Genomic DNA, 11,817 nt, shown 5'->3' on the forward strand with positions numbered 1-11,817 from the left:
TTTACAGTCTGGGCATCTGTTCACTTTAACTTGGAAGTGATTAACACAGATAGTAGTGATCGCAACTATCCCTTCAGCTTTTTAAAAATGTATACATTCAAACGATGTGAGCATTACGCAGTCATGGACACATAGGGAGCACAGAAAGAGGCCCTTTGGCCCATTGAGTTCATACTGACCATCTTGTGCTGCTGGCAAGGCCAATGTTTATTGCCCATCCCTCATTTTCATTAAATTGAGTGGCCTACCAGATCATTTCAGAAATGACCCGTGCTGAGGGATATGTAACAGTTGGACCAGGTAAGGATGGCAGAAGGATGTTGGTGAATCTGGTAAGTTTGTATGACCATCCGGTGGCTTTGTGATCACCTTTACTGGGAACCTGTTTGTTATAACTTTCATTCCTTGAATTTTAGTTCACGAGCTGCACTGGTGGGATCCAATGTCCATGGCAGCCCAAGCCTCAGCAAGCTATTCCACTGCTTAGTCCTTGTGCTGCCATAACCCAGCGGTGTTAAATAAATTAACGGAGGAATGTTCAGTTACTTCCAGCCTTATGGTAATGGCGATATTCCCTTTTGAACAGTACAAGAAGTTCTTCAGTGACAGCCACACCAAGCTGGACATCCATCAACGCTTTGCTGCAGGATCTCTCGCTGGAGTCACTGCTCAGACCATCGTCTACCCAATGGAGGTAGGATCTACAGGGCTTCTGAAGTTTGGGCAATTGCTGAGGGACATGTTAATCCAGGCTCATCAAAGTTGGGAGAGTCCAATTAGCACACAGCAAGCTCCCACATTGAGCAATATAGTAACGAGCTGATAAGTTATAGAGTTATAGAGTTAAACAGCATGGAAACAGGCCCTTTGGCCCAACTCATCCATGCCGACCAAGATGCCTAATCACTGCATTTAGCCCATATCGTTCTAAACCTTTCCTATCCCTGTATCTGTTCAAATATCTTTTAAATGTTGTAATTGTACCTGCCTCAACCACTTCCTCTGGCTGCTTGTTCCATACACCCCCACCTTCTGCATGAAAAGCTTGGCCCTCAGATTCCCTTTAACTCTTTCCCCTCTTATTCGAGAAGGCAAATGCTTTCAGCTTTCTTCTGAAAGACAGCATTTCCAACAATGTAGCACACCTTCAGCACTACACTGGAGTAGCAGCCTAGATTTTTGGGCCAATGTCTGTGGAATGGGACTTGAATCCATATATCTTTCAGTAGGAATGGAAGGTGAAATGGAAGAACGTGTCGCTTTAAAATGACGAGATAGTCACAAACGTCGATATTCAGAGAAGTTAGGTGTTTGGGTTAGCTTCCAGACCAGCTAAGAATTAGGGGGCACGTGGAAAGGAATATGGGGATCTTATTTAATGATAGCTCTTAGACTTCATGGCCTTGGTCCCACAACTATTTCTTTGTCCCACAACTACTCCTTATTTTTCAGGGTAATGGCATTCTGACAAGTGGTGCTTAATATTTGACACAAAGAACTAAACCCTTGTAGGCTCTTCATAGTTTATCAGACTGTACTTGCTTATAGACTCCATACCTCCATGGCTGTAATGGATTCTATGAGCTTCCAACCAGGGTTAACAACTTGTTCTGGCACTTCAACCATTGTGTACAAACATCCCAGTTGTCACAGCTGGTGCATCACCTTTAAAGTTGTTTTGTGCCATCTCTTTTGATTTGTCCTCTAAACCTCTGCATTAAATGTCACCTGCCACCCGTCCGTTCTTTCCACCCGTCTGCCTGTGATCACTGAGTGTTTTGCTATCCTCCTGATTGCTCACTACACCTCAGAGTTTCATGTCCTCTACAAATTTTGAATCTGGCCTTATGCACCCAATCTGGGAGAATATATCAAAAGCAGCAGGATTCCCTAATACTACACCCTCCTTTCAGTCTCCCTTCAGAGTCCTGATAAAGGGTCTCAACCTAAAACATCAACGGTCCATTTCCCTCCACAGATGCTGCCTGACCCGCTGAGTTCCTCCAGCATTTTGTGTGTTGATCCACATTTCTGGTGTCTGCGGTCTTTCTTGTGTCTCCCTTTAGTCTCACCCAGCTTTACATCAACTGCCCATTGAATCCAGATCTCTGATGTTGTCAACACGTTCGATATATTGCATTTTATCAAAAGCTTTTTGAAAGCCCATGCTAACAAATTTAATAACGACATTCACCTGCATTTTATTTTGCTTTCTTCTCTGGGACACTCAATTCACTGAATGAAGTCTACACATTACAGAAGAAAATTATTTCTGAAATTTTATTTTGACTTTATTGTTTTGAAGATCCCTTTAATCCAGAGTCATTGATATCTAAACACACTGAGGTCACGGGATCTAATGAGGATTTCTATCTGGTTTAGGTACTGAAGACGAGACTGGCACTTGGAAACACGGGGCAGTACAAAGGGATCAATGATTGTATGAGGACTATCATCAAAAATGAAGGCTTTGCTGGCCTCTACAGAGGCTACCTCCCAAACCTACTTGGCATCATCCCTTATGCAGGGATTGAGCTTACTGTCTATGAGGTAACTTTCAAAAAAAATACTTTGGACTTAGTGAATGATGGATCTATGTTGTTTGGAGTTTAGGAGAATGACGTTTCTTATTGAAACATACAAAATCTTGAGGCGCAGGACAGTAGATGTGGAGGTGTTCCCACTTGGAGAAGCTTGAACGGGGTCACAGTTACAAGATTAAGCGGTGGCCATTTAAAATTGACGTATATATAGGAACTTCTTCTTGCAGCTGGTGGTGAAACCCTGGAATTCTTTATCCCTGGCGATTGTGGAGAATAGATCATTGGGGGTATTCATAGAGGAAGTAGATAAATTTTTGGATGATCAGGGAATTGAGGGCGATGGGAACTGGCATAGAAGAGGAGCTGTGACCTGGGGCAGATCGTATTGAATGGTGGGGGATGCTTGAGGGGCTGAGTGGCCTACTCCTGCTCCTATTTTCTTCTGTTTTTATGTTCATTTTGAAAACCCATTAACCATTATTTTTAAAACTCCTGTGTTTTGGAAGCTAGTTCCAATAACAGCAAGGAGACATGGAACTGAGGAACTCCCAGTCCAAAGGGCACTTCAGTAGAAGGTAAACTCTCCTGCTTCTTTGTTGTCTCATGGCGTTTGGCATGGGACCATCATCCAAGCTGAGTGTTCACCTGAGGTATGGGTGGACAGATCCCTGCAAGTGATCATAGGACCACGTGTAGGCTGGTTTGCTCCTCCGGAAAACTGATGCTGTGAAAAGTACTGAGAAACATTGAAGTCACATTAGAAAAAGGCTTTCAAAACCACATGGTATTCCGAAATGTTAAACAGCTTTTGAATATGGTTGAAATATTGTAGGAAACAATGCAGACAATTTGTGAACGTGAGGCTTCCACAAAAAGCAAGGTGACAATGAGCAGATACGATTTTTTGATTAACTTAGTTGCGATCAGGTCACTGGACAAAATTCTCCAGGTTTACAATTTATGCATGTAAATTGTTTAATTGTAACTTGGTTTACTATTGTCACGTACCAAGGTACAGTGAAAAATTGTACATGCCATCCATACAGATCATTTCATCACATCAGTACATTGAGGTAGTACAGGGGAAAAGCAATAACAGAATGCAGAATAAAGTGTTACAGTTACAGAGAAAGTGCAGTGTAGGCAGACAATAAGGTGTAAGGTCAAAATGAGGTAGATTGTGAGGTCAAGATTCCACCTTATTGTACAAGAGGTCCATTCGATAGTTTTATAACAGTGGGATAGAAGCTGTCCTTGAACCTGATGGTATGTGCTTCCAGGCTTTTGTATCTTCTGTTCAATGGGAGGGGGGAGAAGACAGAATGTCCAGGGTGGGAGGGATCTTTAACTATGTTCGCTGCTTTGCTGAGGCAGTGGGAAGTGTAGACAAGAGTCCATGGAGGGGAGGCTGTTTAATCTATTTTGCACTATCGACAGTGATGTACTCCCTCAGGTCCACGCTGATAATCTGGGTCTTAATTTTGAGCTCACATCCTAAGAAACCTGGATTGCTAATTCACAATCACAGCCTTACAGGAAGATACCTAAAATTGGGTTGGAACCCACAACCACCTGACGCAGAGGGAAAGTTCTATCCTCTGTGTCCTGGTCAACATTACAAAGGAAATGAAGAACATGCTTTAATGAAAAGAAAATGTACCAGAGCAGCCTCCAAACTGTTGAACCACACTTCTCTTTATAGTTGTTCAGTGTGGTGGTCAGAAATGTGGGCACCATTTTATTGTAAGGGTAACTTCTGGCAGTGCTGTTGAATCACTTCTATTGCATAATCATGATAATGTTCTTCACGCCTGCACAGTTACCTTGTGTGAATGTCCAGCAGAGGTGTGCAGGTGATCATTCCGACAAGAACTCTGCCTTTTGCTCTGACCACTCAACTGATATGTGTGGGTGGGAATGCCTCCTTAGTGTCTGCAATGGCACAGTCGCAAGATGGTCTTAATTCATTTCCTCTGACTGCCCGGCACAACCAGTCTAACCCTGATACGGCCCAAAGTATCAGGCCAAAGTCTTCCTGTAGTATGGCAGGTGTCATGATTATCTCACACATCTACCACTCTACTCTTCTAACCTCCTGCTGAAAGCAATTTGGCACATTTGCAGCACTAGTGAACTGACATGGTTGTTTTGACTTGTTACCTCTTCTTTCCAGCTGTGTGTATTACTCATTATTTGTCTGCTTTCTTCACATTTGATGGCAGAGTACAAAAAAAGCTTATTGCCAGAAGTATGGCCAAGAGCCAAATGACCCCGGTATGTTCATCCATCTCAGCTGTGGCACCATCTCCAGCACCTGCGGTCAACTGGGCAGCTATCCCCTGGCACTCATCAGGACCAAGATGCAAGCACATGGTGAGCCCTCTCACACCCTCAGTTCAAGGTTCCTTCATGAAACTCACTGAGTAATCAATGAATATGGTGACCTGCTTACTGAACTAAACCATTGAGAAATTGAGTAAATGACTAAAGAAAGTGTCATGGTTACATTGATGGAACCTATCCATCGGCCTCTGAAATATAAATTATTGGCAGGAGTAAATCATAAGGGAATAGTTTAATGCATTGATCTGAAGAGGCACAGGAAATATAGAGAGCTTATAGGTTGCAATGAATCCCAGGATGGAATTCCTGGTGCCAAACACTCCCTTGATATTCCAGATTTGGGAATTGTGTGATATCCGAGATGCCACTCAGAAATCTCCTCAAAAGTGGACTCAGTGATGAATTGGCAGCAGGCATGGTGTGTTCCAGGGGCCAGCATCACAACACCCAGTGCCACCACCTAATTCAGTGAATTCTCCTGTGCCGCATTGTACAGGAGGCAAGAAGCTGAGAGCGGGACAGTTGGACCAGGGAGTAAGAGGCATGGTCTCTGTGCTGCTGCTGGCCAGTTCTAAGTGCTGTGGCTACAGACTGTGGGCGTACAAGGTGCAACCACCTACCTTCCCATTCCTAATGTGGTACAGCTCCTCTGGTAAAGTAAGGCTGAAGTTACAAGGCAAGCACCAAGCAGAACTTTTGTTCTCTACTAAATAAGCAATAACTTGAAGAATTGCTCAGAATACTGTCCATTTTTATAGAACACTACAGCACAGTACAGGGCCTTCGGCCCACAATGTCATGCTGACATTTGTTCCTGCTCTAAGATCTATCTAACCCTTCCCTCCCACATTGGCACCCATTTCTCTAACTTTCATATATCTATCTAAGAGTCTCTTAAATGTCCCTAAAGTATCTGCCCCCACAACCTCTGCAGGCAGTGTGTTTCACGCACCCACCACTCTCTGTGTAAAAAACTTACCCCTGACATCCCCCTTATATTTTCCTCCAATCACCTTAAAATTATGTTCCTTCGTGTTGGCCATTGTCACCCTGGGAAAAAGTCTCTGACTGTCCACTCGATCTATGCCTCTTATCATCTTGTACACCTCTATCAAGTCACCTCTCATCCTCCTTCTCTCCAAAGTTCCTAGCAGTTCCAGGGTCGTAAACCAAGTGGAGCAGTGAGATTACAGATTTGATCTTTGTGCTCTAATTTTACCTACTTTCAGCTCCAAGGCCCAATATTCCATGAGAATGCAGCAGCAAATTTTTCATTGGGAAACCTGGAAGAATGATTGGGAAACATGGAAACCCGGCCAACCAAGGCCAGATTGGTTGCCTTTTTACCAACCTGATAGGTGGCCTGTTGCCTCACCATTGGGCAGCAGATTGGTCACCTGTTCCTGATTCCTGAGAGCGGACTGGTGAATCCTATCCCACCTTCAGATATGGCAGCAGTTTGGGATCGGGCTTCAAATTTAAATCTGCAAACACATTGAAATTACTGCCCTTATGTCTGGTTGCTCGCAGGGTTGAGCTTTTACCTGTCCACACACCCCAAACAATTGTCATTGGCTTAGAAACACATAGGAATTTTCTCTTGGTGACCACATTGAGTTCATGCATCAACACAATCACTTTTGTAAATATTGTTGTGAAAACAAAACATCATACCTCCTTGTAACATTTTAACAATCTTTTTCCCAGGATAGAAATGTTAAATACTAGAGGGCATTCATTTAAGGTGAGAGGGGGAAAGTTTAAAGGAGATGTGCGGGACAAGTTTTTTACACAGAGGTAGGTGTCTGGAACGGGCTGCCAGGGGTAGAGGTGGTGGAAGCAGGTGTGAGATAGTGGCGCTTAAGAGACTTTCAGATTGGCACATGAATCATGTACATCTTTATTAGTCACATGTATATTGAAACACACAGTGAAATGCATCTTTTTTTGCGTAGAGTGTTCTGGGGGCAGCCGGCAAGTGTCACCACGCTTCCGGCGCCAACATTGCATGCCCACAACTTCCTAACCTGTACGTCTTTGGAATGTGGGAGGAAACCAGAGCACCCGGAGGAAACACACGCAGACACGGGGAGGATGTACAAACTCCTTACAGACAGCGGCCAGAATTGAACCCGGGTCACTGGTGCTGTAATAGCATTATGCTAATTACTACACTACCATGAATACAGAGGGAATGGAGGGGTATGGATCGTGTTCAGGCAGACGAGATTTAGTTTAATTTGACATTGTGTTTGGCACACACATTGTGGTCCGAAGGGCCTGTTTCTGTGCTGTACTGTTCTATGTTCTATTATAGTAACTGAAGTGAATAGCAGAGTCTGATCATTAGCTGCCCAGTTAATGGATTGTTCCCACACTTCCCACCCTCACTACAACACCCTGGTGTGCTACCAAAGCTTGCTTTTATTTGGGCAAATTCACAAGTAACCGCTTAAGACTGAGGATTAGGCATGGAATGAAGTGGAACATCCAGAGACCTACATGAATTTGGAGGGATATGGGATATGGATGCAGGCAGAAGGGATTTAGCTTAATTTGGCATTCTGTTTGGCACAGACATTGTGGGCCGAAGGGCCTGTTCCTGTGTGTGCTGTTCTCTGTTCTAGGATCAGGGAATTAGATCAGTCAACTAATTATCAATAATATAGTCCAGTATGTTCTTGATATTTCAGTTATTTAAATCTTACACAAAATATGAAAATCTAACACTTAGAATGAACCTTGCTTTGAAAATGTACTGAGCAATGGATTAAATTGTTCCCACATATAACACACAGCAATTTTTCTTCCCATAGCTGTTATCACAGATAGGCCCCAGGTGAGCATGATTCAACACATCATCACTATCATGCGAGAGGAAGGTTTGAGAGGTCTTTATCGAGGATTCACACCCAACTGCATGAAGGTTGTCCCTGCTGTGAGCATCAGCTTTGTTGTCTACGAGCAGATGAGAAACCTCCTTGGCCTCACCTGCAATTAATCAGCATAAAAATGTCTGGAAATTTAACTCATTCTTCCCAAACTTCTCTTTGATCCTGACCAGACATGCAGGACCTGAAAAATGGGAGAAGAAGTTGAATGATGGAATGTACAGAAACCACATCAGAGATCTGAAAGATCTATCTAATGAAACAGCAGTCAGCCAGATCCAGGCAGACAGGAAACACTTAACTAGCTGTCACTCCAGCTACCAAAGATTACTTAACCGGTAATCACAACCAGCTTATCTGCCAGATGTCAGCTTGATAGCTAACTCATTTAGGACAATCTACCACTCAAAACACTGGCAAGCAAACCATCAGAAAGTAGAATGCCAACTAAACATCAGTTGGGCAGCCAGTTAAGAGACAAAATGCAAATTAACCAACAATCAGTTATTCACCATTTCAAGTCCAGCTAAATAATAAACAAGACAGCTAACTCATCATCAAAGGCCACCGACCAAACATCAGCAGGAATGTTAAACAGAAATCAGAAGGCCAGCAAACCAGCAGGTTGCAAACTAACCAGGCAACAGAAAGGCAGCAAACCAATGGAAAATAAACTGTCAGGTGGGTAAAAAGTAACAATTGTCTGAGGGTCAGTGACCAATACGAACATTAGATGGCTAGATAACAATACAAAGGTCAGCTAACAATCAAAGTGGGTTAGATTACAAGGAGATCTTCTATCAGAAGGCCCACAGTCAAACACTGGACCAGCCAAACAGGTTGTACAACACTAACAAACCAACCACAAGGTCAACTATGTAACAAACTTAAGAAGACCAGCAAGCCATCAAAGGGTCATCTCACAAACAAACAAGGCCAGTAAAACCACAAACATGTCAGCGAATCAGCCAACATGCCAGCTGACCAATCATTAAAAGGATAGCTGAACAGCCACAAGGCCTCTGAAATATCATAAAGCTAGCAAACCATCAAAGAGCCAGCTAACCAACCAACTTAATACCATCCAAAGGTTAGCTAACTAACCAACCAAAGACCAGCTAACCAACCAATAAAAGATTCAATAACCAATAGGAGGTCAGATATACATCAGTGGGCTGGCTATCTACTGGAGAGATTTTGTATGTTTACTCACACTCAAGGTCTGGCTTTCATATTGGGGCCCAGTCGCCCTCGTAATGACGTCTCAGACCGAGACGGCACACGGTAGAAAACCCCTACAGCTGTGGTGAGGTTCTCGAATGAGTCGGTTCATTCTGGCCCTGCTACAGGGCACACCAAGAGCACTTCAAGCAAGGGCTCAAAGATGCTTCACCGACCCAGAAAACTTCAAGTATTTTATTGTATTGTATTTATGTATTTTTATTGTATTATTTTATTGTATTTATGTTAAAGTAGTTAGATGCGGATTTTACAGTCTCACAATAAAGTATCATGGTTCGATTTCTCTTTGTGGATTGTGACCATTGGTTATTGATCTATACAGGACTTGCCACAGCAATTCCCCCATTTTTCTTGTAGATAATGGCTCCCCCTTTGGTTACCTGTACATACAGAAGGAGCTGATTTTCTGTCTTAATCAAAAGTTCACTAATCCTATGACCTTGCTTTTTTGTTCAAAGTCCTTGGTTCAAAGTGTAACTCCATACATGACTACCTTTGATGAACTAACTCTGCCTTGAAGTCTAAGCACTTCTCTAATCTAATTACTGCAATGCCTCTTCTAACATGGCCTTCAACCTACCTACACTAGATTGGCTTAATTTCCTTTAATAATTTACCAGCCTGTAAGGTACTTTGGTTGACCACATCACAAACTTCCCCAATTTTCTTCTGATTCCTGGAAATTCCTTCTTCAGTCCCCCTTGATGGACCTTGGCCACACCCAGGAGTCATACTAAATAACACTAATACCCCTCTTGGGAGTGGTGACTTACCTCCTGCCTGCTTGACAAATATCAAGGTCTTTGGCTTCTTATATTGCTTTCCATTACACCAAAGTAAGAAAATCAAAACAATTACAATCACTACCGTGATTACTAGTAGTTAGGTTAACTCTGGTTAATAGTTAACTCTAGTTAGGCTGCACCGGGAGTATTGCATTGAATTCTGGTCGCCCCATTACAGGAAGGATGTGGAGGCTTTGGAGAGGGTGCAGAAGAGATTTACCAGGAAGCTGCCTGGATTAGAGGACAAGTTACTACTGCATGTGATATAATCCTAATCTATGGATGCACATTAACATTCAGTCCCCATTTCCACATCTTTCCCCTACCTAGTCTGTCTTTTGAGGATTCTTAGAACATAGAACACTACAGCACAGTACAGGACCTTTGGTCCTTCTACTTATGTGTCATGTTTCTGAGTAGTTTTGGTGTTTTGGGACCATTCATGGACCATCTTCTCACCTCCTTTCACCAGTGCCATCCACTCCACATTGGAGGTGTGCTATTGGTGGCAGCTCGGTGGTGACGAATCTCCTCAAGGTCTCACTTAAATCATTTTGCTGTACAGTAAGGTTTACCGCAATCAGATGCTCCTCAAATGGTACCGTCAGTTCCTCATCTCCGATAGGCTTCGTGAGACCCTGAACTATGACATTGTGGCCAGGTAGAACGCAATTCCAGCCATTCTTATGGTAACATTTCGCTGAGGTATTTTCCCTGTGATAGAACAACACTCGCAAAGGGGGCATGAATCTTTATCTCAATTGCAAGCCTATTGTTGTTATAATGCATAAATCCACAAGAAGATTCTATCATATTTAATGTCCCTTGTCTCTTCATCAATTATTACAGCTGGTGTAGAGCACTGCACACTGTTATCCAAGCTCCCTGTTTGTATTGTCTGATATTATGCACTGGTAACAGGGTTGTGATGAAGCTGGTGTGGGATGTGGAGAACAACCCCTACAATATGTGTTCTCTGAGCATCCTCCTTTTTTTTCTTTTTCAATCTTTTTATTAATTTTCAAATTAACACAGATTAATACATATAACATCAGTAATTATACACATAATACAAAGAGATCGGGAGCACAATTATGACATATATAGTGATAAAGAATAAAAAATATATTCTAGGCCCCACAGTTTCTTGGTAAACGAATATATTACAATAAAATCAAAAGGAGAAAGAGAAAGATTAATTATATAAAAAAGCCCAAATCGAAAAAAAATGTAAATAATAAAACGAACAAACTAAAAAAAAATTTCAAAAGAAAAAAAATGGACTGATATTTCTCGATGAACAAAGAGTGTTATTATGTCATCAACTCTGCTCCTCTAAATTCAAAGATTATTAAAAAGGGATCTATATCATATGAAAATATTGAATAAATGGACTCCAAACTTCCTCAAATTTAAGCGAAGAATCAACAGTGCCACTCCTAATTTTTTCTAAGTTTAAACATGATATAGTTTGAGAAAACCGTTGAAAAGTGATGGGAGGTATTGGATCCACTTAAACAAAATGGATGGCTTGGCCATTAATGTAACAAAGGCAATCATACGACAAGCAGCAGCAGATAGGTGGCCAAATTCCATCATTGGTAACCCAAAAATTGCAGTGATTGGGTGAAGTTGTAAATCAATATTCAATACAGTTGAAATGATGTTAAAAATGTCCTTCCGATATTTTTCCAAAAGAGGACAGGACCAAAACATATGTGTCAGGGAAGCCACCACCTAATTACATCTGTCACATATAGGATTTATATGGTGATAAAAACGGGCTAACTTGTCCTTCGACATATGGGTCCTGTGAACCACCTTAAATTGTATCAAAGAGTGTCTGGCACACATTGAAGATGTATTAACTAAATGAAGAATTTTCTTCCATGTCTCTGTGGGTAAAAGTATCTGGAGTTCTCTTTCCAATTCATTTTTAATTTTATCAAGTGTCTCTGGTATTATTTTCATAATTAGATCATAAATTATTGCTATCAGGCCCTTCTGATAGGG

General features: G+C 42.0%; 1 protein-coding gene across 1 annotated transcript in view; it reads left to right on the forward strand.

The window, feature by feature from the left end:
* The window catches only part of LOC127583899 (calcium-binding mitochondrial carrier protein SCaMC-3-like), a 30,874-nt gene extending 22,987 nt beyond the window's left edge, over nt 1-7,887 (forward strand). The window contains exons 4-7 of the mRNA XM_052040288.1: nt 587-694; nt 2,383-2,550; nt 4,766-4,916; nt 7,703-7,887. Of these exons, the coding sequence (XP_051896248.1) occupies nt 587-694; nt 2,383-2,550; nt 4,766-4,916; nt 7,703-7,887 (612 nt within the window). The remainder of the gene's footprint in view (nt 1-586; nt 695-2,382; nt 2,551-4,765; nt 4,917-7,702) is intronic.
* The last annotated feature ends 3,930 nt before the right edge of the window (nt 7,888-11,817 follow it).

This window comes from Pristis pectinata, chromosome 28, assembly GCF_009764475.1.
Source record: "Pristis pectinata isolate sPriPec2 chromosome 28, sPriPec2.1.pri, whole genome shotgun sequence".
Classification (NCBI taxonomy): domain Eukaryota; kingdom Metazoa; phylum Chordata; class Chondrichthyes; order Rhinopristiformes; family Pristidae; genus Pristis; species Pristis pectinata.